Raw genomic sequence first — 27,602 nt, forward strand, 5'->3', positions numbered from 1 at the left:
CGTTTTGCAACACTTACATACACTGCACTGGCTCCCCACAGAGAAAAGAATCACTTTCAAGTTCCTCACCCATGCACACAAGTCGTCCACAACACTGGTCCAGCCTATCCGAACCAGTGACTAAACCACCACATTCCCCACAGGGCCCTAAAGTCAGCTCAGCTCTCTCTTGCAGAAGTACCCCGCATCAGGAAAACCAGAACAAGAGGACGTTCCTTCTCTTACCTCGCAGCCATCACCTGGAATGCCCTACCCATCCACATCAGACAAACCACCTCCCTCCCCAGCTTTACGAAGGAACCGAAGATTTGGCTTTTTTAATCCACCTCACCGCCACTCGCTACACTCCCCCCCAGCACACTGAGACCCTAATGGGTGAGTAGCTGCGCTTTATAAACGTTGTTTGATTGATTGATGCTCACACTGAGGAGTTCTGGAAGACAGGTGGAGTCTAGCAGAGATGCAACCTCTAGGACTTGCATCCTCGTCTCCAGGTTATTCAACTCAGACTCTATATTTTTGCATAATACACCGGCCCCTAATCACGACCTTAAATGCCTCCCGGAACACTGCTATCAGCACTGAGCCCTGATTATGAGGGAAATAATTACTAATCACTTCCTGTAGGGAGCCATGAAATACCGCGTCAGACCGGAATTCCGGTCAGAGTTGCCATGTAGGGATCGAGTCTGCAACATCACCAGTGCAAGCACAACATGAGCGGGTTATATATAAGTATGGCCCAGATATTCTGGCTGCGTAGCCTGGTCTGTGGCTGCTGTAGATGCTGGTTTCCCATCCAGTTGCACATATAAGGCATGCACTGGCGAGTAAAACAAATGCACCAGCTTATGGCCATGGTGGAGCCACCAAACAATCATGGAAGGTGACGTCTAGTTTCCAGATGGGGCAGTCTATTAGTGGAGGGATGATCTGTTTATTGATATACATGCCACAAAATTGAAATCACATCCCAGTATCCTAGAAGCTGGCAAGGATATACTTAAGTGTGGTGCAAAGGATTCCAGGAATGCAGTCTAATTGATATTGGGGGAATAGCTGCTGGCCAGCTCCAAAGGTCTCTGCAAGGGTGCCAGCAAGCAGTACGCATTGCCATTTATTGTCAATGAGCTCGGACTCGCAGAGGAAGTGGACCCTTGCACAGATCCATATTAGTATCTCCCTGCGATAGAGTTTCCTGGAGGAATGCGATGTCCACCCCCCTCAGTACCAAATAATTTTGCATCAGGTGTCATTTACGGCAAAGTGCATCCCCATGACATTCCAGGTGAGGATCATGTCACAGAGGGATTGCGTGGTCATATAGTGTGCCTCCTGGGTATTTTAGAATGACCCAGCAGAAAGCCATGGGCCACAAACACATCAAAGCAAGGCCCAACATTATGCAGACGTTGGTGTGTGACCAGTGGTAGAACAAGTGTGAGGAACTCCGTGTGCCTTATGCGTCCCAACAACCCAACAATTCCTTCTACCCAACCGGGCACACCGACAATGATCAGATGCCCATACCCCAACAAATCAACAACTTGGGTGTCAGCAGGTGTCCAGTGTCAAAGCTCACCTTGCATCTGAAGCAAGGGTCTCACTAGCGTTGAACGAACTTACCCAGAGCGTCTTCCGCTGGTCGCCGCGGATGTATGACGTTACAACACATACTTTTACATCGCATGCCTTTACAACGCGGTTTTTACATCGCATACCATTACAACGCATAATGCTTTTAGGCGCTGGATAGTGAATTATTTAATTTACTATTCCAACTCCAGTCCCCGTGGATAGTAGGGAAGGTGTTGGATAGTAAATTAAATATATTCCCTATCCTAGAGCGCCCCCTAGCGCAATGCGTTGTAATGGTTTGCGTTGTAATGGTTGCGTTGTAATGGTAGTGCGTTGTAAAAGTTTCGTTGTAAAGGTCGTTTCCCGTCGCCGCTACCATCAGAAGTGGAGTATGCACAGTCTGAAAACTCAGGTTAACAGTGAACACAATGGGCAGACTGGTTCACTGTCCCCTTGCATAAAGGCCGTGGCAAGCAATACAGGCTCTAATGCAGGTGGACAGTAATCAAAGGTCATCAGCCCCTGAGGGTGTCAAGAATAGGTCCGAGAGGCTTCAGTGAGGGCTGAGTCTCAATTGGATCCACCGCCAGAGGCAACAGATCGACGAACCCTGGGTCCCATGAAGCTAAGTGGGCTGGCCGCCTCCAGTGCGCCCTCATTGGACCGGTCAATTTGTGCTTGGTCAAACGCATCTCCAAGGATTGCATTCTGAACAACCGTTTGCAGTGTTGGGGCGAGGTGGGAGGTCCTGTGTTCGGCCCTCTCTCATGTGAAGAGACTCGAACTAGTCCCCTGCCTCCTGTGTGAAGTCACAGAAGAATATGCGACCTTAAGATATTATCTTGTGGTGAACCAGAAACAGCAACATATCTTGAAGACCCAAGTCCCAGACGGAATGTTTCACCTCAGAGAATGATGTCTTCTGTTACTGAACAGCCCAGGTATAGTCCGGGAACAAAGCAATTCTGGCATCCCAAGTTGTAGGGGGCCGAGTGTGTGGGTCATGTGCAACAGGGTGTCCCTTTCATTAAGTAAGGGTGCTACTACTGGACAGGGCTGCGCCCCTGGAGGAGCCTGCCATGTCGACACTTGTGGGCCCCGTTCCAGTTCATAGAATGGGGGCAGGCCCTTTGGTAACACCCTCGTGCTGAGCCATTGCTCAAGGAATGCCATCATATCAGGCACCTCTGACTCCTTGGGGAGACCAACTTCTTCAATGTTGTTGCACCTGCTGCATCGCTCCATATCTTCAGCCTGTTGATCCAACAGTGCGACTTTCATAGTGAGAGACGACACCTGTTTTTTAGCTCATTTACCAATGCATGTACCACATGGAGGACAGTCTGGGTAGTTTCCACCCTGTCATCTAACTTATTGCAATGGTCGTCGCGCAGGAGAATCATATAATTCGCCCTCCTGCCGATCTTTATCTCAAGCCTCTCTTGCGTGGCTGTAATGGCCTCCAGTATATGGTCCAGCTTGTTGGATAAATTCAGGGGCATTGGGGGTCATCATCCTTGAGCTGGGTCTACTCCACATAGGGTGGTGTAGTGTCAAGTATGGAGTGTGTGCCTCTGGCCAGGCACTTGGTCGATTTTATTTGCACTATGATGTTCACCGAGGGCTCACCAGGCTGGGAAGAAGTGGGAGGCTCGAGAACAGAGGAGAGTGGGGGCCACTTTCACCCTTGGTCTGCAAGTAGTATGATTTAGCAGCTCCACAGTAGAACCCCCCAAGTGTGGTCCAAGCAGCTATGTAGTCCAAGGCAGAGCAGGAGTGGCACGCCTCCCTTAGAAGCAGTAACTGAGGATGTGAGCCTTACGTCCCTCCCGGTCCACACCCTGCAGTGTCCTCATCCGCAGGGGTAACCAACGTCACCGCCCGAGGGAGTGCTGGGGAATAGTTATCTCAAGGCACTGGTCCTCTGTTTGCATAGGCAATGGCTTGTGTTGCTCCCTGTCAGTTAGGAGACCCCAAGCAGAACACAGAAGCAGCCCCATGTTGCAGGCCCCAGCGCGGGGGTCCCAGAAGGAATGACAGGAACCTCAGCAAAATTCCTTCCCTCTTTCACCACATTTAGCTTGCCAAATGGTGACACCCTCAGGGGGCGCCTCTGTCATGCCCCAGGGACTCACCACATTGTGCTTGATAGGGGTCTCAAGGCAGCGCAATCCCTTCAGTGTATGCCTCGTGATATGGAACCTCGTGGGGCTGTCCCCACGGTTCAGGGATTTGGCGGATCGCTGCTGCATCTTGGATGCAGCTGATGATGCCGGGCATGCAGGTGGGGTGGGGTTTGTGGGGGGCAATTTGCTGTAGCACCAATTCAATGGACACCCCCTATATGCAGACTCACGGCAAGAGGTTAGCCGAGTAAATTGGGAATTCTAGCTCAGTACCAGAGGCCGCAGCCGTCAGAGCTCTGTGTGGCCCATAGTGCCAATATCGGCAACTCACCCAACCTGCAAACACAGCAATACCATAATAAAGAACACACAAGACACATTGGTTGTTGGAGAAAACAATGCTGCAGGTTTATTTTGCATAAGAAATATGCCAACATGATGGGTCAACTTACAGGCGATCCAAGGGCAGGCAGCCCCTCTGCCGCCTGCCCACCCGATGAGACAAATTGCACCGTGGCATAACCAATCAGTGCTAACCATTTTGGGGGATTACTCCTTACATCATGTGGACAACCAGTCCACCCATTTACTCACGCCCCTTGAGGTTGCTCAGGTTTACCACCGCCCAAAGGACTCACGGGGCGCTGTCGTCCCTCCAAGGTCCTGCCATAAGGACTTCCTGGGGCTATTTGCCATTTGCACCCTTCTTCTGGTCCTGAAGAGGATACCCCTATGTACCATTCAGCCTCCGGATCACCCTGTAACTCCGCCACGGATCTCGGTGTGGTGACCATTATATCCAGGGCCCCCCACCAAAGCAAGCACTCTTACTTTCACCCTGCTGATTCTAGGGCATTACCCAGGTCCAAACAAAACAGGTCCATACCCAAGTAGACAAATTGACCCCCATCCACATCAAAACATCCTGTGGTCTTGGCATGCAGGAGTCTGATAAAGCCAGGAACACATCTGTTCAGTGAATTTTGCCCCTGATGCTGTTTACCCTCCTGCGGGAAATTTCAACTGCCTCTCCCGACCCGCACAATTAAAATTTACCTCTGACATGGTTATCATTCCTATTGGCTGGACAATTCACATCTACCTCTGCAGGTGTTGACTGGCCCTATCGGGGAAACCTTGCGATGTATGCACCACTGTATACCATTATGTGCATTTCCATAAGGGGGTAGACTAAGCCCTTGGTTACCCCCCTTGCTTGGCAAGTCCACATTTGGGGTTCACTGTTGACCTTGTGCAGTACCAAGAGAAATATGGACCCCCCGGAGAATGTCATTGGGCGGGGAGTCTTGTGATAGATTCTGTGTCACCATGCTGCTGTCCCCATCCGAGTAGTAGCCCATAAACCGCTTAAGCCAAAGGCATATCAGAGTGCCAACAAGGTTTGCCAATGCTTTTGGATTTGAGGACCAGGGGTAAAACATATGAGCAGGTGTACCTGCACCTTCTTAAATGTGAGTGCACTAGTAGTTGTCCAAATTTGTGCTCCAACCTGTTGAGGTAAGAGCACCCTTTTAGGAATGACAAAACCCCACCTGACTGAATAGCGCTTTCCATGTGTGGCCCTCAACCTATTTTTGCTAAAGGTATACCAGTGTACCAAACAGATCCCATTGCTTTTGGATTGTGCTCACCTGCAGTGAATCATGCGAATCAACTTACCTGCACCTTCACTGAAAATGCATGTGTGTTCTGGTGGTTGTCAGCATCTGTGCTCCAAACCCATCCGTCTCACCACCATTGAGGCCACTGCACACTTTTAGATGACAACTAACTCAGCCCACCTGGCTGAGAGGCAGCAAGGTGTATTGACTTAATTGCAGGGATTTGCAGAGCCTTTTTTTTTATCCCTAACCCATAGCGACCACATTAATGGTGTCATATCTGGTAAGAGGGAATGTAAATATTGTGCCCACTGTTGCAGTCCCAAGACCCTATCTTGTCGTGACTACTTGCAAAGCCCACCAGGTTGCAGCTGTGACCCTTGGTGCCTAATCCCACAATGGCCTTAGTTCACTTAGGTTTCCCCGGAATTTGATGGCGTGCTCCTCGGCGCGAAACTGATCACCAGCTGGGTTGGGGAGGTACATATACCTGCCCCCCCTCCGCCCACTGGCGCGCCGGAAATAGAGTAGCGATTGTACATCTGGGCAGTCCAAACACTGGCCCTGTTGTGTTTGTGCCATCATGTGGAACTAAGGAGGCCGGCCTCCTATGGGGGCCCCCTGCGTGGGCTGCAGGCAGTCTCATGATGCGTTATATGCTACAGAGTGCTCCTGGTGTGGCCCGGTGCCCGCCATGGCAGCCCACCATCATTGCGCACCCTCCCAATAAGTGTTGGGGCTTAAGAGTCAGGGTGCTGGATGACTGCAGTGGCCATATCTCCTCAACATGTGGTCATCTTCATGCACGTCTGGGCCTTACCCAAACTGATTTTAGGCAAATCCATCTCTACAAGTCTATGCAGACATGAGCCTGCGACACATTCCATGGGTGGATGCACAGGAATGGCCATGAACCAGTTGTGGAATGCTTCCTTGAAGCAGAGTAACACATGGAAGAGCATTGGGTAGCATTACTTTTAGTTACAAACCAAAACAAATTACCATTTGCATTGGTTTGTGAAGACCAACCTGGATTTTGCTTCAGGTATGTGTTAGATGAGTGATGCAAACTCGATGCAAAATCTTTCTGGATCTGGGCTATACTGTCTCCATGTCCTGTCTGAGATAGCAGGCTTGCCAAGTTAAAAAAAGAACCAAAGGCGTGGGAACCGTTTCCTGCTAGAGAAGAGGAACTGACTATGATGGTGAGATAAACCCAAGCTGAAGTTTTCTGCAGAAGAGTGACCAACTCTAACCACAGACCCAGGGTGTCCACAGCTGGTGAGAGTGGAGGAGGTATCCCTGCAGCTGAGGGCTGGAAGAGACTGTCTAGAGAGAAGCCAATAGCAGGCACTCTCACTGCACACAGGATTGTGAAAGGATCGAATTGAGAAGGGCTCGGGAGCCCTGTCTCTGCAGACAAGAGAGTACACAGGGGGAGAGAGACACTCTCACTGCACACAAGTGTGAGCTCAGCTCCTGGTGTTTGACGCACAATGGTGATTTCACTGAAGAGCTGGAGGCCGGGTGGACGAGTTCATGGCGGCTGGGGCTGGAGCCACACAGGTAAGGCAACTCACAATGAGACTCTATGACCGGTGCCTGTATTTTCACAACACACAGGATATTCCCAGGGTCACACATTGTGTCATTTAGAGACAGAGGACACTGACCTCACACCATTATAATTGCTGTGTCAGTAGCTTCAAAATCTAAGATTGTGCAAAGCCATGTCTCCCATGAATGATGTAAATGACGTAAGCAGGCAGTTAAAAGAGGCAGGCGTGTTTCTGTATTGTTCTTTAATATGTTCTTTCATTGTTGTGCACTATTGTTCCTAATTGTGAACTACTCGTGAACCATTGTTATGAGGTGACCTAATGCCTCCTAATCTCCAAGGTGAGAGTTGTTTACTGTCCATCTCCTCCATCCGGAGCCACGTGCCCTGGTATCTGGGAGACCTTCATCTCTTTGCATGTCCTTCATGAGACCTTGATCCACAAGGAGATGAACTAGGAGAAGGTGAAGAGTAGGGAGCCTGATGTGTGTACAGAGCCCTCTCCAGAAAAGGACCGCCGCGTGGAACAATGGTGGGTGGTCTTTGCGACCACCACGCTGCACTGAGGATTCCCCCCACCATCCTAATTTGGCAGGCAGGGCCCGCCACCGCACGCCCAGCCATCGTAATGACCCCCTAATATTAGGGATATTAAACACTTCTGTATGTTTTTAAATCGATATTACTTACCTAAAGTCGATATTCTTGACCACTCGGATTTTTCTGTTGATATTCCTGACCCACGATATTTTTACCACAATATTTGTGCAATTCGATATTTCTTCCTCATTATTCTTTCTCTGCACTATAACTGCCCTATTGAACTCACACTCTCTCCCATAGTCAACAGATTCTTGAAACTCTTGGCCAGCACTTAGGCCATAACTTCACCACATATTTGATAAGATTCAACAGAGAAACCCTCTGCCTCTGGTTCCTCTGTCTATCGGTCCTTAACCCGTTGGCTGCTACAGTCGGCCAACAGTCGTCGCGTGCACTATCTTGGTAGTGTGCACACGTTCTTTGGCCAACACTGCCGCACCTGTTTTTCGATCGTTCAGCACTGGAGCTGAACTATCGACGCAGCGCTCACCTCCCTACAGGCGCCGTGACTCGCTCCTCTCCCACGAGCCGAGTGGTCGCTCCCAGGGTCCCTGCTGACTGCTGGTATCGTAGCGCTGAATTGCTGATTGATTACATTGCCTTCTTTCCTCACGTGCTGTATGCTGGCTTAGCGCTTTGCTGTAGTAGCGCTTTGTGTATTCTATCTGTGCAGTTTAAGTTTGTTTCAGCGCGTTTGCCGCTAGCGCTCCGCTGTGCCCCCCCCTCCGCCTCCATTTTGTTTGTTGTGCTAGTCCTCGTGTGCCCGCCCCGCCTCCCAGCTGAGACGCCCTCGCCCCTCCCCCCTCCACCATCCATATATGACAGGAGTCCCCGCGTGCAGCGTTCACGCGCAGCGACCGCGCCCAATCCGCGCCGAAGGTGCGCCAAAGGTAAGCCCGTCTACGCCCGTCCGCGCCTGGACCGCGCCCAGCGCCAGACCCCCTGCCCCTTGCGCTGCCCAGCCCCCCCGCATTACCTACGATGCCGCCACCCTCCTAGCCCTTAACCCCGGTCGCGCCCCCAACTGCGTCCAAGCCGCTCCTGGACACACCCATGGACCTTTCTCCTGCTACTCCTGCAAATTCATCGGCACCGACAACATCTCCGCTACGACCACAACACAGATTCCTGACCCCAACCACCTACAGTGCATCCTTCTCAACACTCGATCGGTCCACAGACACGCCATTGACCTATGGAATCTACTTGACACCATCTCTCCAGACGTCGCCTTCCTAACAGAAACTTGGATGAACGCTTCCTCCGCCCCAGACATCACCATTGCCATCCCTGAAGACTATAAGATCACACGCAAGGACCGTACCGGCCACACTGGAGGAGGAATCGCTATCGTCCATAAGAAATCAATCCGCATCTCAACCAGCTCTGACGCCAACCTCGCTAACTCCGAACACCTTCACTTCCAGATCCACATCGACCCCAAGACCACACTCAGAGGCACCCTCCTCTACAGACCACCAGGACCCCGCGCAAAATTCAGTGAAGACATCACGGACTTCATCGCTCCTCACGCGCTCCCCTCCAAAGACTACATCCTTCTGGGAGACCTCAACTTTCACCTTGAAAAGATCAACGACCGCAACACCACCACCCTCTTGGACAATCTCGCCAACCTCGGACTTAAACAACTGGTCACTTCCCCCACCCACATCGCAGGTCACACACTCGACCCCATCTTCACCTCCAGCAATCATGTCTCCTTCAGCCACACTACGGATCTCCTCTGGACTGACCACAGCTACGTTCACTTCACCTACAACAAACCAAAACCCACCAACCACCTCCAACCAACTCTGCAAAGAAACTGGAACAAAATCACCACGGACCAGATCTCCGCATCGCTCCTTCTAAACACCCCAGCCCACTCATCTAACGCAAACGAAGCCGCCGCCAACCTCACCCTTTGGTTATCCAACACCGCCGACACCTTAGCACCACTGAAGAAACGTCAAAGCAAACCTGGCAGCAAAAAGGCCTCATGGTTCAACGATGATCTTAAGAAGTCCAAGAAACTCTGCCGCTCCCTTGAAAAGGCCTGGAAAAAAGACCCAACCACTAGCACCAAGGACGCCTTCAAACACACCACCCGCACTCACCACCAACTAATCCGAAAGGCCAAGAAAACAGCATTCAAGGATCGACTTGACAACAATGCCCACAACAGCAAGGAACTTTTCAACATCGTCAAGGAATTTTCCAATCCCTCGGCCAACTCCAACGACATCACCCCCTCTCAAGCCCTCTGCGACTCCCTAGCCTCATTCTTCCACAACAAGATTGCAGACATCCACAACAGCTTCGACAACCAACCCGGAAACCAGCCCACCCTACCATTTGCTGAACATTCTCCCCCCGTGAACACCCTTAACAACTGGAACCCAATCTCCACTGAGGACACAATCCGCCTGATGAATTCCATCCACTCAGGATCCCCCACAGACCCATGCCCTCACCACATCTTCAACAAAGCAGACTCCGTCATAGCACCGCACCTCCGAGACGTCATCAACTGCTCCCTCAACTCCGCCACCTTCCCGGAAGACTGGAAACACGCTGAACTCACCGCCCTTCTGAAAAAACCCACAGTGTACCCCACCGAACTCAAAAACTACCGCCCCATCTCGCTCCTTCCATTCCCGGCCAAGGTCATCGAGAAAGCTGTCAACAACCAGCTCGCCGCCTTCCTCGAAGCCAACAAATCCCTCGACTCCTCACAATCTGGCTTCCGAGCAAAACACAGCACTGAGACCGCCCTCATCGCAGCAACAGACGACATTCGAACTCTACTGGACAATGGAGACACAGTCGCCCTTATCCTCCTCGACCTCTCTGCAGCATTCGATACAGTCTGCCACAGCACCCTTCTACAACGCCTCAATAACATCGGAATCCAAGGAAAAGCACTTGAATGGATCACTTCGTTCCTCACCGGAAGAACCCAGAGAGTCCGCCTTCCACCATTCAAGTCCGAGGCCACTGAAGTAATCTGTGGCGTACCACAAGGATCCTCTCTCAGCCCCACCCTCTTCAACGTATACATGAGCCCCCTCGCGGCCATCGCCCGCCAACACTACCTCAACATCATCTCGTACGCGGATGACACTCAACTAATCCTTTCTCTCACCAATGACCCCAGCACCGCCAAAACTAACCTACACGAAGGAATGAAAGAAGTTGCCGAATGGATGAAACAAAGCCGTCTTAAACTGAACTCTGACAAAACAGAAGTCCTCATCTTAGGTACATCCCCCTCTGCATGGGACGACTCCTGGTGGCCGGAAGCCCTCGGAAAAGCACCCATCCCGACAGACCACGCACGGAACCTAGGCGTCATCCTGGATTCTTCACTCTCAATGAACAGACAAGTCAGCGCCGTATCCTCTTCCTGCTTCAACATTCTTCGCATGCTCAGAAAAACATTTCGCTGGATCCCCACCGAAACAAGGAAAACAGTCACCCATGCTCTGGTCACGAGCCGACTGGACTACGGAAACACTCTCTACGCAGGCACTACCGCTAAACTCCAGAAGAAACTCCAACGTATCCATAACGCCTCAGCCAGGATCATATTAGACATCCCACGCAACGAACACATCTCTGGTCACCTTAAAGACCTCCACTGGCTACCCGTCAATAAGAGGATCACTTTCCGACTGCTAACCCACGCACACAAATCACTCTACGACATCGGACCAGAATGCCTCAACTCACGACTGTCCTTCTACACACCCTCCCGCCAACTACGTTCTTCCAGCCAAGCTCTCGCCACTGTACCTCGCATCAACAAGACCACCATGGGAGGCAGATCCTTCTCATACCTGGCTGCTAAAACATGGAATTCACTCCCCGCTTACCTTCGCCTTACCCAGAACCACCTAGCATTCAGAAAGCAACTTAAAACATGGATATTTGACAAGTAATACTCCTCCCCTTTCTAAGCGCCTTGAGACCCTCTGGGTATGTAGTGCGCTATATAAATTCTCTGACTTGAATTGTTAATAGCTTCCTTAATTCCTCTTCGGTGAGCGCCGCCTAGATACCCTCATCGGGGACAAGAAGTGCTTTACAAATCTACTGACTGATTAATTGATTGATTGATTGATTGATCTCCCAAGCGCCCCCTATCTCTTGCCCAACCTTCAGAATTCTTCCTTTTGAAGGTATTCCTGAATGTGAGTCGAACCTTGATATGATCTCTCTGACGTGTAAGGGGCCTGGTGGGAGTGATGAACCCCCCTTGTTCTCTTATGTGGCTAGTATTTCTCACCTTTGTGTCTTGAAAGTGTGTATTGCCGTCTCCCTCATCTTCAGCTGTTCCTGTTCTGCTAAGAACCGTCCTTCCTTCTCCTCCTCTTGTTTGATGCTTTTTTCATTGCAAGGCCCTAAATTACAGAATTCACTTCCTTGTAACATTCAAAAGCTCAAGCGAGCAGTGGATGTCCTTCTTTCGGTAGTTTCTGCTGAGATTCTCACAGGAAGAGATTGAACATCTTTGGACTGAACTCTACAAGCTATGAGAATCCATGGATCAATAACATTTGGTGATAAACTCTCTACTGAAGACAGGTTAGTAGCAGTCATCCTCAAGCTAGCCTCAGAACCACACTCATCAAAAGGGGTTGGCCACACTGTGATAGGCATCGTTCCCGTCCAATGGGCAACCAACCTGCGTAACAGGCATGTCCCTCCTCCAATGGGAAGTACGAGCTGTGGGTGGGCCGAGAGATGAGTTACTGTTCTATGATTTTCACTTCTCCTTAAGTAACTAAGCTTTGATGGTCATGAAAGGAAACACAAGGACAACGCAAAGTCAATAGTAAGATTTGCAAAGCCTCGCAAGGGTTTTTTGTGCCACATCACACAGCTTTGTAAAGAAATGCAACACAATGTAGTTACACATGCTGCGTTACACTGCATGTCTACGATGGGGGCATTATATGGGTGAAGTCTTGCCATGCGTCCACCCCTGGATGATGGCACATTCGCTTATTTACAACAACAAGTAAACCAGGGAATGTGTGAACATTGGAGTATATCGAGGAGAAGCATCTTTATTTCCCCTCATTACTTTATCCACAGGAGCCGCATTCCGCAGCACACATAGAAAGAGAAAATGTCTTGATGCCTTAATTCTGTGCAGGAAATTATAATTTCCTGCTCAAAAACAATCATGTTTGTACCTCAGGCGCTATTGTGCACCATGGTGCCTGCGTTGGCGCTAGGCAGCACACCGTGCATCAGTGCAAGAGGAGAGCAGGAATGCTGCATATCTTTGTAAATAGTGCGTATTTCTGCTCCCTCCTTTTCAAGTGTTGCTTGAAAGTTTAGTAAATGTGCCCTACATGTGGTGAGAACCTACAGGCAGGTCACTCTGTTTCAGAGACCCTCAGATCTCCAAATCCACAGATTTATTGATCTAGTCCAGTGACGCAGCTTCGAGGAGGGAATTGATGAGATGCAGACCCCTGTTATTGCCAATATCTGCCATCAGGGCTGGTGGGGGAAGTGACGCATCTTTCATAGTGGGGGTGACCACCTCAGTGACCATACAGCTCACTTGACAGTCACCCCCTTGTGTCTGTCCAGAAGTAAAGGTTTATGGGTTAAACTCCTGAAGCCTTTTTATTGGACGATATTGGTCTTGGGGTCAGTGATGCTGCCAAGGTTTGTGGAGACTGGTCAAGGTTACTGAGTAAGGTAGGCTGAAGAGACAAGACCCTTGTTTACATCACACTCTCTGTGGGAGCAGGACACAGGCTGAGTTTTCAGGAGCTTGATCAAACTGTTGTTTAGATTTTGTATTATACGTTAACCCGGGAATAGGATTATGGTATTAACTGGGAGAATAATTATGTATATTTTATCAGGTCATTTTTCTCGATGAGTTGGGATAGTTGCATATTTATAAAAAATAAATTATATAAGACTTCAAGTGAAGAAGTTGTAGCTCTGCGCTGATATTGTGATGCTTTTGTGTAATCCGTTCATCTTGTTACAGTTGACTTTGTCTCTCCGCGCTCACTGATGTCTGTTGTTTTTGGGGTTCAGCCGCCGCGCCTCTAATGTTGTTTCTCTTCTTGGTTTTCTTTCAGCCTGGGTGACGTTAATCTGTGTGACGACATTGTTCCAGTGCACAGGGGCGCAGCTGTCAATCATTCCAGATGTGGTGACTGCGGCGGTGGGAGACAACATCACCCTGTCTGTGATGTACGTGGGACGTTTAGGATATGTTATCTGGTCCAGAAAAAGATATGGCGTTATCCTCGATCTATTTGGCAACACCACTCTTTTCTATGGCCCTGAATCCACTGGCCGAGAGTCACTGCTCCCGGACGGGTCTCTGTGGATCACAGATGTGCAGACGAATCACACCGGAAACTACACCGTGGAAATGAGTGTGTCCCCGGGGGGGATACAGAAGGCCACAGCACAGCTCAGAGTGCATGGTAAGGTCGGTCACACCTGTCCTGTCAGTGCCACCTGCACACACTTGTCTTACTCCAGGTGCTCGGGGTCTTGTGTGACCCTCGAGCACTTGTCTTACTCCAGGAGCTCGGGGTCTTGTTTGACCCTTAGACACTTGTCTTACTCCAGGAGCTTGGGGTCTTGTGTGATCCTCGGACACTTGTCTTACTCCAGGAACTCGGGGTCTTGTGTGACCCTCGGACACCTGTCTTACTCCAGGTGCTCGGGGTCTTGTGTGACCCTCGAGCACTTGTCTCACTCCAGGAGCTCGGGGTCTTGTTTGACCCTCAGACACTTGTCTTACTCCAGGAGCTCGGGGTCTTGTGTGACCCTTGGACACTTGCACTTCTCAGTCAGAGGTGATTGTGAGCCCGGGGGATGGGAAGGATACATGAGGCCTAATGCGGTGACAGCACAGCTCAGAGTGCACGGTAAGGTCGGTCACACCTGTCCTGTCACTGCCACCTGCACACAAGTGTCTTACTCTAGGAGCTCGGGGTCTTGTGTGACACTCGGACACTTGTCTTAATCCAGGAGCTCGGGGTCTTGTGAGACCCTCGGGCACTTGTCTTACTCCAGGAGCTCGGGGTCTTGTGTGACCCTCGGACACTTGTACTTCTCAGCCAGTGTTGATTGTGAGCCCGGGGGGGTGGGGAGGATACAGGAGGCCTCAGATCAGCTCAGAGTGCATGGTAAGGTCGGTCACACCTGTCCTGTCAGTGCCACCTGCACACACTTGTCTTACTCCAGGTGCTCGGGGTCTTGTGTGACCCTCGAGCACTTGTCTTACTCCAGGAGCTCGGGGTCTTGTTTGACCCTTAGACACTTGTCTTACTCCAGGAGCTCGGGGTCTTGTTTGACCCTTAGACACTTGTCTTACTCCAGGAGCTTGGGGTCTTGTGTGATCCTCGGACACTTGTCTTACTCCAGGAGCTCGGGAACTTGTGTGACCCTCGGACACCTGTCTTACTCCAGGTGCTCGGGGTCTTGTGTGATCCTCGGACACTTGTCTTACTCCAGGAGGTCGGGGTCTTGTGTGATCCTCAGACACTTGTCTTACTCCAGGAGCTCGGGGTCTTGTGTGACCCTCAGACACTTGTCTCACTCCAGGAGCTCGAGGCTCTTGTGTGACCCTCGAACACTTGCACTTCTCAGTCAGAGGTGATTGTGAGCCCGGGGGATGGGAAGGATACATGAGGCCTAATGCGGTGACAGCACAGCTCAGAGTGCACGGTAAGGTCGGTCACACCTGTCCTGTCACTGCCACCTGCACACAAGTGTCTTACTCCAGGAGCTCGGGGTCTTGTGTGACACTCGGAAACTTGTCTTAATCCAGGAGCTCGGGGTCTTGTGAGACCCTCGGGCACTTGTCTTACTCCAGGAGCTCGGGGTCTTGTGTGACCCTCGGACACTTGTACTTCTCAGCCAGTGTTGATTGTGAGCCCGGGGGGGTGGGGAGGATACAGGAGGCCTCAGATCAGCTCAGAGTGCATGGTAAGGGCGTTCACACCTGTCCTGTCACTGCCACCTGCACACACTTGTCTTACTTCAGGAGCTCGGGTCTTGTGTTACCCTCGGACACTTGTCCCACTCCAGGAGCGCGGGGTCTTGTGTGACCCTCGGACACTTGTCTTAGTACAGGAGCTCAGGGTCTTGGGTGATCCTCAGACACTTGCCTTACTCCAGCAGCTCGGGGTCTTATGTGACCCATGGACACTTGTCTCACTCCAGGAGCTCGGGGTCTTGTGAGACCCTCGGACACTTGTCTTACTCCAGGAGCTCGGGATCTTGTGTGATCCTCGGACACTTGTCTTACTCCAGGAGGTCGGGGTCTTGTGTGATCCTCGGACACTTGTCTTACTCCAGGAGCTCGGGGTCTTGTGTGACCCTCGGACACTTGTCTTACTCCAGGAGCTCGGGGTCTTGTGTGATCTTCAGACACTTGTCTTACTCCAGGAGCTCGGGGTCTTGTGTGTGACCCTCGGACACTTGTCTTACTCCAGGAGCTGGGGTTTTGTGTGACCCTCGGACACTTGCACTTCTCAGTCAGTGGTGATTGTGAGCCCGGGGGATGGGGAGGGTACTGGAGGCCACAGCACAGCTCAGAGTGCACGGTAAGGTCGGTCACACCTGTCCTGTCAGTGCCACCTGAACACATTTGTCTTACTCCAGGAGCTCAGTGTCTTGTGTGGCCCTCGGACACTTGTCTTACTCCAGGAGCTCAGGGTCCTGTGTGTGACCCTCGGACACTTGTCTTACTCCAGGAGCTCAGGGTCTTGTGTGACCCTCGGACACTTGTCCTACTGTAGGAGCTCGGGGTCTTGTGTGTGACCCTCGGACACTTGTCTTACTCCAGGAGCTCAGGGTCTTGTGTGACCCTCGGACACTTGTCTTACTCCAGGAGCTAAGGGTCTTGTGTGACCCTCGGACACTTGTCTTACTCCAGGGGCTCGGGGTCTTGTGTGTGACAATCGGACACTTGTCTTACTCCAGGGGCTCGGGGTCTTGTGTGACCCTCAGACACTTGTCTTACTCCAGGGGCTCGGGTGTTGTGTGACCCTCGGACACTTGTCTTACTCCAGGGGCTCGGGGTCTTGTGTGACCCTCGGACACTTATCTTAGTCCAGGAGCTCGGGGTCTTGTGTGACCCTCGGACACTTGTCTTACTCCAGGAGCTCGGGGTCTTGTGTGACCCTCGGACACTTGTCTTACTCCAGGAGCTCGGGTCTTGTGTGTGACCCTCGGACACATACACTTCTCAGGTTGCGGTGATTGTGAGCAGGGCAGGTCCTAGGGCGGTGTGGTTGATGCCTCCGCACCAGGCACTGACCTTTGGGGTGGGGGCGGATGGGCCTTTGTGTTTTTAAGTACATTATGGTTTTAAAAGCAACTGTTGAGGCGTCCCTGGCCTCCAGCAATTTTACGGCAACCCTAAAAGTGTTCAGACAACTCCGGTGACTGATGGGCGTGCTGCAGGGATCAGTGTTTTCTCTGGTGCAAGTTTTGACTCCTCAGAAAGTAGTACAGAGTGTCAATGTGCCTGCTGCATAGCACATGTACCCTACAGATCACAAAGAGCATATAATGGAAACAGGTCTGCGCAGTTTCTGCTTCTGTCTGTCAGATAGCCTCTTTTGTTACTTGCAGTTTATACATTTAAATCCTAATAAAGAACAGTGAGCTAATAACTGTCATCAAAGTTGGAGAAGAAATGGCTCCACGACCGCACTCATACAGTCACGCAGCCCACAAGGACGCCATCAGCAGACATCACCACCTCATCAGAACAGCCAAAATATCCTCATTCAAAGCCCATCTGGACAACAACGCACACAACAGTAAAGAGCTTTTCCACATAGTGAAGGAACTCTCTAACCCCAGTGCCAACACCAACGGCATCCTGCCCTCGCAAGACCTGTGCGACTCACTGGCCACCTTCTTCCATCGCAAGATCGCTGGCATCCACAACAGCTTCAACACCTCAACCACCCCAACTACGGCAGACCCCACCCCAGGCACCACCTACACCAACCAGCTGACCTCCTGGTCCTGCGTCAACGACGACGAGGCACACAAGATCATGAACTCCATCCACTCAGGATCACTGTCAGACCCGTGCCCACACCACATATTCAACAAAGCAAACACAACCATCGCACCCCAACTAAGGAAGGTCATCAACATTTCCTTCGACACAGCGACAATCCCGGATAGCTGGAAGCCCGCTGAAATCAACGCCCTCCTCAAGAAGCCCAAGGTGGACCCCAAAGACCTCAAGAACTTCTGGCCCATCTCCCTGCTCCCATTCACCGGCAAAGGTCATCGAGAAAATCGCCAACATACAGCTGACCCGCCACCTCGAGGACAGCAACATCCTAGACCCATCCCAGTCCGGATTCAGATGAAACCACAGCACCGAGACAGCTCTCATCGCCGCCACAGACGACATCAGGCGCCAACTTGACAACGGCGATACTTCTGCCCTCATCCTCCTGTACCTATCAGCAGCCTTCGACGCGGTCTGCCACCGTACACTAAGAACACGCCTCCAAGAAGCCGGAGTCCAGAAGAAGGCCCTGGACTGGACCACGTCCTTCCTCTCCAGCAGAACCCAGCAAGTCTGCCTCCCACCCTTCCGCTCCAAAGCCACGGACATCCTCTGCTGCGTACCCCAGGGCTCATCCCTCAGCCCGACCCTGTTCAACGGCTACATGGCCCCCCTTGCACAAGTGGCCCGCCAGCACAACCTGAACATCATCTCCTACGCCGATGATACTCAGCTCATTCTCTCCCTCACCAAGGACCCACACACCGCCAAAACCAACCTCCACGAGGGAATAAAGGCCATCGCTGAGTAGATGAGAAACAGCCGCCTGAAGCTGAACTCAGACAAGACGGAAGTCCTCATCCTCGACCCCACTCCCTCTGCATGGGATGACTCCTGGTGGCCGTCCACTCTGGGAACAGCTCCAACACTCACGGACCATGCACGCAACCTAGGATTCATCCTAGACTCCTCCCTCTCCAGTCTACAGGTCAACGCCATCTCCTCCTCCTGCTACAACACCCTCTGCATGCTTCGCACGATCTACAAATGGATCCCGGCCGAAACCAGAAGAACGGTGACCCAAGCCCTCGTCAGCAGCAGACTGGACTACGGCAACCCACTCTATGCAGGAATCCCGGCCAAGCACCTGTGACGACTACAAAGCATCCAAAACGCCTCCGCCCGGCTGATCCTCAACATCCCCCGCCGCAGCCACACCTCCTCCCACCTAAGAGACCTGCACTGGCTCCTCATCAACAAGAGGATCATCTTCAGGCTCCTCACCCACGCACACAAGGCTCTCCACAACACCAGACCAGCTTACCTGAACAACAGACTCAACTTCTACACCCCCACCCGCCAGCCTCTCCATTGCCGCTGTCCCGCACATCCAACCAACAACCTCCGGTGGCAGATCCTTCTCCTTCCTCGCCGCCAAGACCTGGAACACCCTCCCCACCCACCTATGGCAGACCCAAGACCTGCTCACCTTCAGGAGGCTCCTCAAGACCTGGCTCTTTGAGTAGTAGCAGCAGACCCCCCCCCCCCCCCCCCCCCCCCTCAGCGCCTTGAGACCCTCACGGGTAAGTAGTGCGCTTTACAAGTTCCTTGATTGATTGATTGATTGATTGATTGATTGATCAAAGAGATGCGTTCAAACTGCAAGGTATAGCTTAAAGTATTATGACCCCTCTCACCCCCCAGTCTTTCCTAATAATCCTAATGTTGCAAAAAGGGTTCTATTGGGTAGAAATCAATTCTTATTATTAAAGAGAACCCCCAACCATGGTGTTGCATTTAAAAATTCTCAGTGTGTGCTTCTCCAGACCAAGAACATTTAAACTATAATCTCTACTAGAGATGACTTGTGACTTCTACACCTTGTAGTCCTCTGTCTTATGTAACATTCCCCATGCACTGATTTACACACGTATTATTGATTGTCTCTGTGTAATGTGTGTGTATTGTAAAGTTCTTCAACACCCTACGCTGGTGTGACTGGTGCCATAAACAAAATAAATGCATCTGAGATAGAGGGTGGTTACGGAGACGTGTGGAGCACTGTTAAAGGGTGGTAGTGAGGGAATCTATGGAGAAGGAGGTCATTGGAGGGGGCGCCAACAAACATTGTCGCACGGGACGCCACAAGCATTAAAGCCGGCCCTGATTGTGAGCCCAGAGGCGGGTACACAGTACTTTCAGGGCTGCAGGCCTCTTGTACCCCAAGGAGCTTATAGCGCATAGGCGACCAAGGTGGCCTTTTAAAACACATTGGGCCATATGTAGGAAGGCTATTGCCGGTCGGTAACGGCCGAAATTAACGAATTTCGGCTGTTACCGACCGGTAATAGGCTTTTCTGATGTGAATGCTGTCAGTCTCACCAATCACACCTTAGGTGCTGCACATTTGTAAGAGTGTCAGGAAAATGGGTAAAACGTGACTTTTGATATCCATACTGGATAAGGACTGTAACAGAACCTCCCGGCGTTGTCCAGATCAAGCGTACACTGACACCCGACTGCATTCCAAAGATAAATAACTTAATTACCTATAATAGGTTAGTTAATGTTGAGCTAAGTTAAGGAGCTCCTGTCTGGGTAAGAGGCCAGTATGATGTTCAGTGGACTAATGCAGCCACGTCAGGAAGAGCACTTCACAGTGGGAGCTCACTTAGTGGCCAAGAGAGCTAGGACTCACACCCACCCCTATCACTCAAGTCAGGATCCTAAAGATTGTCATCAACAGCAAACTTAACATGACCCCCACATCAACGTCGTCACCACCTCATACTTCCATACCTAGAAGATGCTGAGGAAGATTTCAAGTGGCTCCCAATCAACACCCTGAAAACCATCATGTATCTCTTTGTCACAAGAAAGCTGGACTACGAGAACATCCTCTATGCTGGGATCACCAAACAACTCACCAGAAGACTGCGGACTATTCAGTACTTGTTGGCCAGAATCACTCTCAACCTCCTGCACCACATTCATATCACACCACACCTTAAAGAGCACCACTGGCTCCCATACATGAACGAGCACAATTCAAACTCCCCACCCACACTTTCAAGACACTAAATAACACTGCCTCAAATTTATTCCATTCAATTCAAGGAACTTATTTGGTGTATGGCTAACCAATGGGCTTCCCAGAAATGTTAGGTCTTCCAGGCTCTGTATCGTTTTTTTAAGCAAATAGGTGTATCTTGAGTAGTTTCCTGAAACTAAGGAGGTTGTTGTTCAGCCTAAGGGTTAGGGGTAGGTATTCTACAGCTTGGGGGCTAGGCATGAAAAAAAACGTACAACACTCCTGGCTTTCTTCACCTTAGGAAGGGAAACAACGGTTACAACGCAACTATTACAACGGACTACTTCTACAACGCAACCACTACAATGCAGGATCCTTTACAACAAATGCCTTTACAACACATGACATTACATCGCAGATGCTATTACAACGCATGCCATTACAACATAAGTATAGGTAAGTATATCATTTTATTAAAACATTTATTTAATTTAAAAAAAATATTTAATTAATTAAATATTACTAAATAAATAAATATTAAAAATAAAAATTATTATTAATAAAAAAGTACTTTAAATAAATTAATTTAAGTAATTTTAATATTTATTCAAAAAAGTTCTTAAAATAAAAAAATATAAGTAATTTTTACCCATACACTATCCAGCTCTTACCCTACTATTACACCCCCCTGGAGTTAGAATAGTAATTTTTACCCCTACACTATCCAGCACTTACCCTACTATTACACCCCCCTGGAGTTAGAATAGTAATTGTTACCCCTACACTATCCAGCACTTACCCTACTATTACATCCCCCTGGAGTTAGAATATTATTTTTAAACACCTACACTATTTTAAAAATATATATATATATATATATATTTACAAATACAGTAAAAACAATTTTTTAATTAATAAATAAAATGTATTTAATATTTATTAATTACATTTTTATTTAAAATTATATACTTACCTATACTTACGTTGTAATGGCATGCGTTGTAATAGAATCTGCTATGTAATGTCATGCGTTGTAAAGGCATTCGTTGTAAAGGATCCTGCGTTGTAAAAATTGCCTTGTAATGGTATGCGTTGTTAAAGTATGCGTGGTAAAGTCATACATCCCCTTAGGAATGTAGTGTACACTCAAATTACAAGATGTTAGCTCTCTTTTGGGGTGGTATGGGCAGACTAGATGATGAAGAATACATGGCACCTGTATGTACCTCGCACAGTGGACCGTGCAAAGAGCTTTAAACTGAATCCTCTTTTGTATCAGTAGCGGAGTAATGTGGCTTATATTTAGGGATACTCAACAGGATCAAACCTGCTACATTTTAGATTACCTGAAATGTTTGAATAACTGAAAGTGGACTTCCCAGGTAAAGGGAAAATGCCAGGCCTTGAATGACCACTCTCAGAACAGATGCTGGTAGCCAGCTGTGCATCTTCATGAGGGCTCTTGAAAGGCTAAAACAGCTGAACAACATCTCTACTTATTATCAAAAAATTACTTTGTTCAAATGGTGACTTCAAAAGAACTCTTTCAAGTGCACAATGCTCCCTTTCAACCCGGCACTGGCTCCAGACATCAGTAGGGGGTAAATCAGCCCTTTGTGTGAGTGCAGGACACAACTTTCACAAATGCAAAGTGTGAATGCCTCTCCCTCTCCTATCCTAGAAAGACCATCAGTATGCAGATGAATCAAGATTGAACACCCTGTCACACCCAGCCCCTCCTTTGTTGTGGCTGTCTGGAAAGTATGCATTAAGTTCTCTGTCACCCAGCACTAGATGTGTATTGGAGTCAGGCTGTAAAGGTTGGGCTGCAAAGCACAAAAACGTATAGGCACAAAGAAATGTCCACTTTCTAACAGGAAAAAGAACAATTGATGGACAGAAAGCTGACCAATGTAAAACATTTACCCCCAGTAAAGAGATCTGGACCTATATCCATCATTTTTTTTGTTTCCTCACCACTTCATTCCAGTTTTGACCCTGCTCTCCATGTAAACACTTGAGCCCAAACAGCCAAGCCAGGTCCTCTGTGGACCGGAGACAAGCATCCTTGGAACAGGTTAGGAGTATCAACCCTTATCAGCCCAGCTAGCTTGAATCTGGTGGCATAGCGAGGGCAGGACGCACGTCTGGGCATACCTTTCTAACTTAGGGGAAGTAATGCAGAAAGAACAGATGATGGATGGAATGCTGAATGAATCAAACATTCACCGCGAGACATATATCTGAGTCAAATCCATCATTGTTTTGCCGGACACGCTGTTCCTGTTAGGACCCAACTATATGCAAATCATTCTTGACCCTTTTGCCCATGGGAGCAGTCCAGGTCCTCCGTGTGTCCAGACGTGGCTCATGGATTCAAGCTAGCCTGGTTGATAAGAAGAGAAACCCTGAAGCCGGTGCAAGTGTGCTTATTTCCGTTTGACAGAGGACCTGACTTAGCGGTTCTGGCTAGACTGTTCTCTTGGGAAGCAGGGTCAAGATAGATTTACATATGGCTGTGTCCCAACTGAGGTAACATGGTGAGGAAATACAACGGATTAAACCCAGATCTGTGACTCATGGTGAGTGTTTGAAAACTTTCAACAATCTGTCCAGTGTGGGTCCCTTGCTTGCTGCACCACTGCATTCAAGCTATCCTGGCTGATGAGAAGTGATACCCCAAAACTGGTCCCAGGATGCTTGTTTCCGGTCGAGGTAGGACCTGGTTTGGCAGAGTGGGGTGGACTGCTCACATCGGGAGTAGAGTCAAAACTGATTTGTCTATGGCTGGGAATAAACTGGGGTGACAGAGCAGGTGAAATAACAATTGATTGAACTCAGATCTGTGACTGGGGTGAGTGTTTGAAAGTTTCAACACTCCTTCCATCATTTTATTTTGTGATGTTGCTATATGTGCCCTGAGGGCCTCATTTATAAGGCCATTGTGCCGCCGGTGTGTAACTTTTTTCTGACTCTCCAGCAACACAGTGTGCCTGCCCAAACTTACAGGGCTACATAAAGTCACCCTGTGTATCTTTTCATGGCCTTGTAAATATGGGTCACTTTCACACATTACTCTGCGTGAAAAGGGCGTTCCATGGGTGTTGGTGTGGGTGTTCCCATGCAGCATCTATAAACCTATTCAGAAAAGGGGGTCAGAAAAGGGGGTGGTGATGAACAGAGTGTCTGAATTAAGCAGACCACTCTTACCCAGTCCAAAGATCAGGGCTTGATCCATCACCGTTATTTATCTCACTGCCCCATCCCAGCTCAGAACCTGGCTATATGCAAATCAGTCTGTCCCTGGCCCAGTGCATCATGGGAACAGGGCAGACTAAACTACCAAGCCAATTCTTCACCAGAAAGGAGACAAGCTACCGGGGACCGGTTTCTGGCATTTCAGCCGTCATCAGCCCGGCTTGCTTGAATCCTGATGGTGCAGTGAGCAAGGGACTCACGTCTGAGTATACCCTGCCACACCTATAGTGGCCAAAAACGATTCAGAAAAGGGGGTGGTGATGAACAGAGTGTCTGAATTAAGCAGACCACTCTTACCCAGTCCAAAGATCAGGGCTTGATCCATCACCGTTATTTATCTCACTACACCATATCAGCTCAGAACCTGGCTATATGCAAATCAGTCTGTCCCTGGCCCAGTGCATCATGGGAACAGGGCAGACTAAACTACCAAGCCAATTCTTCACCAGAAAGGAGACAAGCTACCGGGCACCAGAATGCTACGCCTCCGAGGAGCGGTGTAACTAGGAGAAATACTTGTATTATTCCTCATTTTTCCTCTTTCTATGTGTGCTGCATTCTGCACTAAAGTCCGGCAAAATGACTGCAGCTGATCCACCTTGGTCAAGGACCCTTTTCAGCTCTTCAGTGGCAGTAAGGATGCCGTTTCTGTACTGCACCCAGGCCGGAAACCAGCTTGGGCAGAATGCAGGATATTGTGGGATTCCAAGAATCCAGAGAGGTGATTGCTAATGTATTTTTCCAGAGTTTTGCTCACACCAGGGAGAAGGAAGATGGGCCTTTATTTTTCAGCTAGCGCAAGATAGAAAGACAGTTTCTTTGACAGGGGTCTGATAATAGCGTGTTTCCACGCATCTGGAACACTGCCACTGTCTAGTGGAAGATTGAATATATCAATAAGTACAGGGAAGATAGCATCCCCTCCTTTCAGTAAAAGTTTGAGGGGTGCTGGGGCCTCTTTCTCACTTTTTGAATCAGCAACAAGCTAGAGACCTGACTTTGAGTAGTCACACCAGGCCCCAGGTCTGGCTAGACTCACACCTGCTCAGCACAAGGATACCTTTCCCTGTGATAGTGCGCTCTACAAATGGACATAACTTAATATACCATAATGTCAGGGAACTGTGTTAAATTGTGCCAGGTTCATTGAGCCTATTATCCTTATGTGTTTGGTGGAATGAGCATTGCTGAGCTCGGTAACATAAAACATCTCTTACTCAATGCCAACATGCCCCACAGGATGGACTTAACCTTACAAATACACATCTTATGGTATTATATGGTCTTTTGTGCATTCCACTTAACACTTCTGCCTTATGCTTTTCACAAGCATGTTAAGTTGAGTGTTATTATAAATGCATTATTCATGCAACACTGCAGCTCCTTGGGATCATAGAGTAATGGACCCTCTGCTCTCAGGCTAGGAGGGCAACATCCCAGCTCTGCTTGAGGTGGAATGATAGAGCCATGGCCCAGGGAACCAGAAAGAAGGGCCCTGGCTGCTCCTCCCTTGTACGAAAACTGAGAGTAAATATTCCTGGGGCCCGGAGAGATTGATTTCCCTCTTCTTGGGTAAATCACACCGTGAACTCCCTTGGGTACTGCCATTTACTTGAATTAGGGAAAACTCCAATACTGACACAGATAAAAGTTCAGGTAATGCCAATATTCAGAAAAAAAGATAAAAATGGAATATCTTCTGCCTTTTTTATAATATGAAATATGCAAAATGTTTTTGTTAACTACAGTGCAACAACCTATGTGGCATGGGTATGGCCAGATGTGGGTCCAACAATCACTGTGGGGCCAATTCACAGAACTAACTTAAGACAAAATCCTAAACTTACTACTTTTGGTATTCACAGAAGTTAGGATTTTGTCTTAAGTTTCTCTTAAGACAGACTTAAGACAGACTTAGTACAAAATCCTAACTTAAGTCTGTCTTAAGTCTGTCTTAAGTTTCTCTTAAGTCTGTCTTAAGTTTTTCTTAAGTCTTTCTTAAGTCTGTCTTAGGTCTGTCCTAAGTTTGTCTTAAGACAAACTTAAGACAAAATCCTAACTTCTGTGAATACCAAAAGATGTAAGTTCAGGATTTTGTCTTAAGTTAGTTCTGTGAATCGGGCCCTGAGTCTCTAGAACCAAGCCGCACCCGGAGGAATAGCCCCAACTTTGGTGAAATCCGTCTTAGGTTGCTTGTCTCCCGTTTCAGAGAGGACCTGGCTTGGCAGTTTGGGCTGGACTGTTCCCGCAAGAGCAGGATCAAGGATCATTTACATATCTGGGTCTAATCTGAGGTGGCATGGTTGGCAAAAATTAGTAATTACAAGAGGCTGAGCTTATTTCAGACATTCTCTCCATCACTGTCATGCATATCTCAGTGCAATTCCCTAAGTGCTATGGGTATGTCCAGACGTGGATCCAGTGCTCCCCGTGCCACTGGAACCAAGCAGCACTTGACTGAGGAGCTGTGTAAGAAATGTAGCTATTGGTTGAGGGGGTGAAAACCCAGCTGAAGAAAAATATACAATACTTCTCTGGGTGAGAAATAAAAGTCACTAAATTAACCAGCGTTTAGCCCTCCAGTAGCTTGCCACAAAAACAGTCAGGCTTAAATCAGATGCACTGAGGTAAGTGTTTTCCAGTAATAAAGTGAAAAAAAAAACACAAGAAAAATCCTAAACCAACTTGACAATTTTGGAAAATAGGAAATATTTTATTAAATAAAATGATACCTAAACTAATTAAATTCAATCAGTAAAACCGGGGTTAAGAAATGTAAAAGTTTGTAGTGTAAAATAGTGCCTAAAAGAACAAAGAGCCAATCGTGGGTATCTGGTCGAGCAAGATCAATGCAAAATCAAAAGTTAAGTCTGAGATGGAGAGTTGGTCAGATTCACACAGTGGGTCGGATCCAGTCCTGGCTTACCTTGAGACTTACACAATAGAGTTGAGCAGGCTGGTCATCATCGTCAATGATGGTGTGCCAATCAATCGCTGTCGACCTCAGGGAAGATTTTTACCATCGGACTTAAACAAACCTCCAGCGAGATGAACCTGCAGCTTTAGTCAAATGTGGCTCCACAAGACTGGACTCGACCGCTCGAACAACATTTACTGCTACAGTGAAGAACATAGAGGGAGCTTCCACAAAGTCAGGCTGACCAGTGACACAACTTAGGTGGATCTGCTGGCAGGTGACCCAAACATCTGTTGGTTCTTCTGGCACTTTTTGGTAAAAGTTCTTTTAAGTCCCAAGTTTTAGGGTTAGGCATGAGCAGCACCTCTAAAACCGCTACCAAAGGTCCAGGACCGGGGGCACCATTAGGGCGTTAGGACTCACTCCAACAGAGGCCAGCAGCATGGTTCAAGGTCTTTGGAACGGTTGTAGGAAGCTGGCTCTGTATATACTATACCACAGTGAGGTATAGTGTGCACAGAGTCCTTTGGATCCCCGAAGGTAGGCAGAGGTAAAAGTAGATAGCACCTTACTCTCCATTTGTGGTAGTGTGGGCGAGCAATAAGGCTTTATCAGAGGACAGTGTTAAGCATTTGTTGTACACACTCAGTCGGCAAATGAATTCACACACTCAAAGACTGAACTCAGACCAATTGGTTTGCATAAAAATATTCTTTTAGTGTTTTTATTTCCTAGAACCAAGCAAGACTGACACAGGTATGTGATAAATACTTTGCAGTAATATAACAGTTTTGAATTGCAGTTGTATATATACTTTGGTTTGGTTACAGTTTGAACTACTGGTAATGCAATACTGTGGAATACTGTACATATACT

The 27,602-nt window shown here is 48.9% G+C and overlaps 1 protein-coding gene across 1 annotated transcript in view; it reads left to right on the plus strand.

Moving 5' to 3' along the window:
- Nucleotides 1-6,822: 6,822 nt before the first annotated feature.
- LOC147706719 (uncharacterized) overlaps nt 6,823-27,602 on the plus strand; it is an 82,571-nt gene continuing 61,791 nt past the window's right edge. Inside the window, exons 1-2 of the mRNA XM_086925572.1 lie at nt 6,823-6,892; nt 13,601-13,954. Coding sequence (XP_086781698.1) covers nt 6,823-6,892; nt 13,601-13,954 — 424 coding nt within the window. The remainder of the gene's footprint in view (nt 6,893-13,600; nt 13,955-27,602) is intronic.

Source organism: Lissotriton vulgaris, chromosome 6 (assembly GCF_964263255.1).
Source record: "Lissotriton vulgaris chromosome 6, aLisVul1.2, whole genome shotgun sequence".
Classification (NCBI taxonomy): Eukaryota; Metazoa; Chordata; class Amphibia; order Caudata; family Salamandridae; genus Lissotriton; species Lissotriton vulgaris.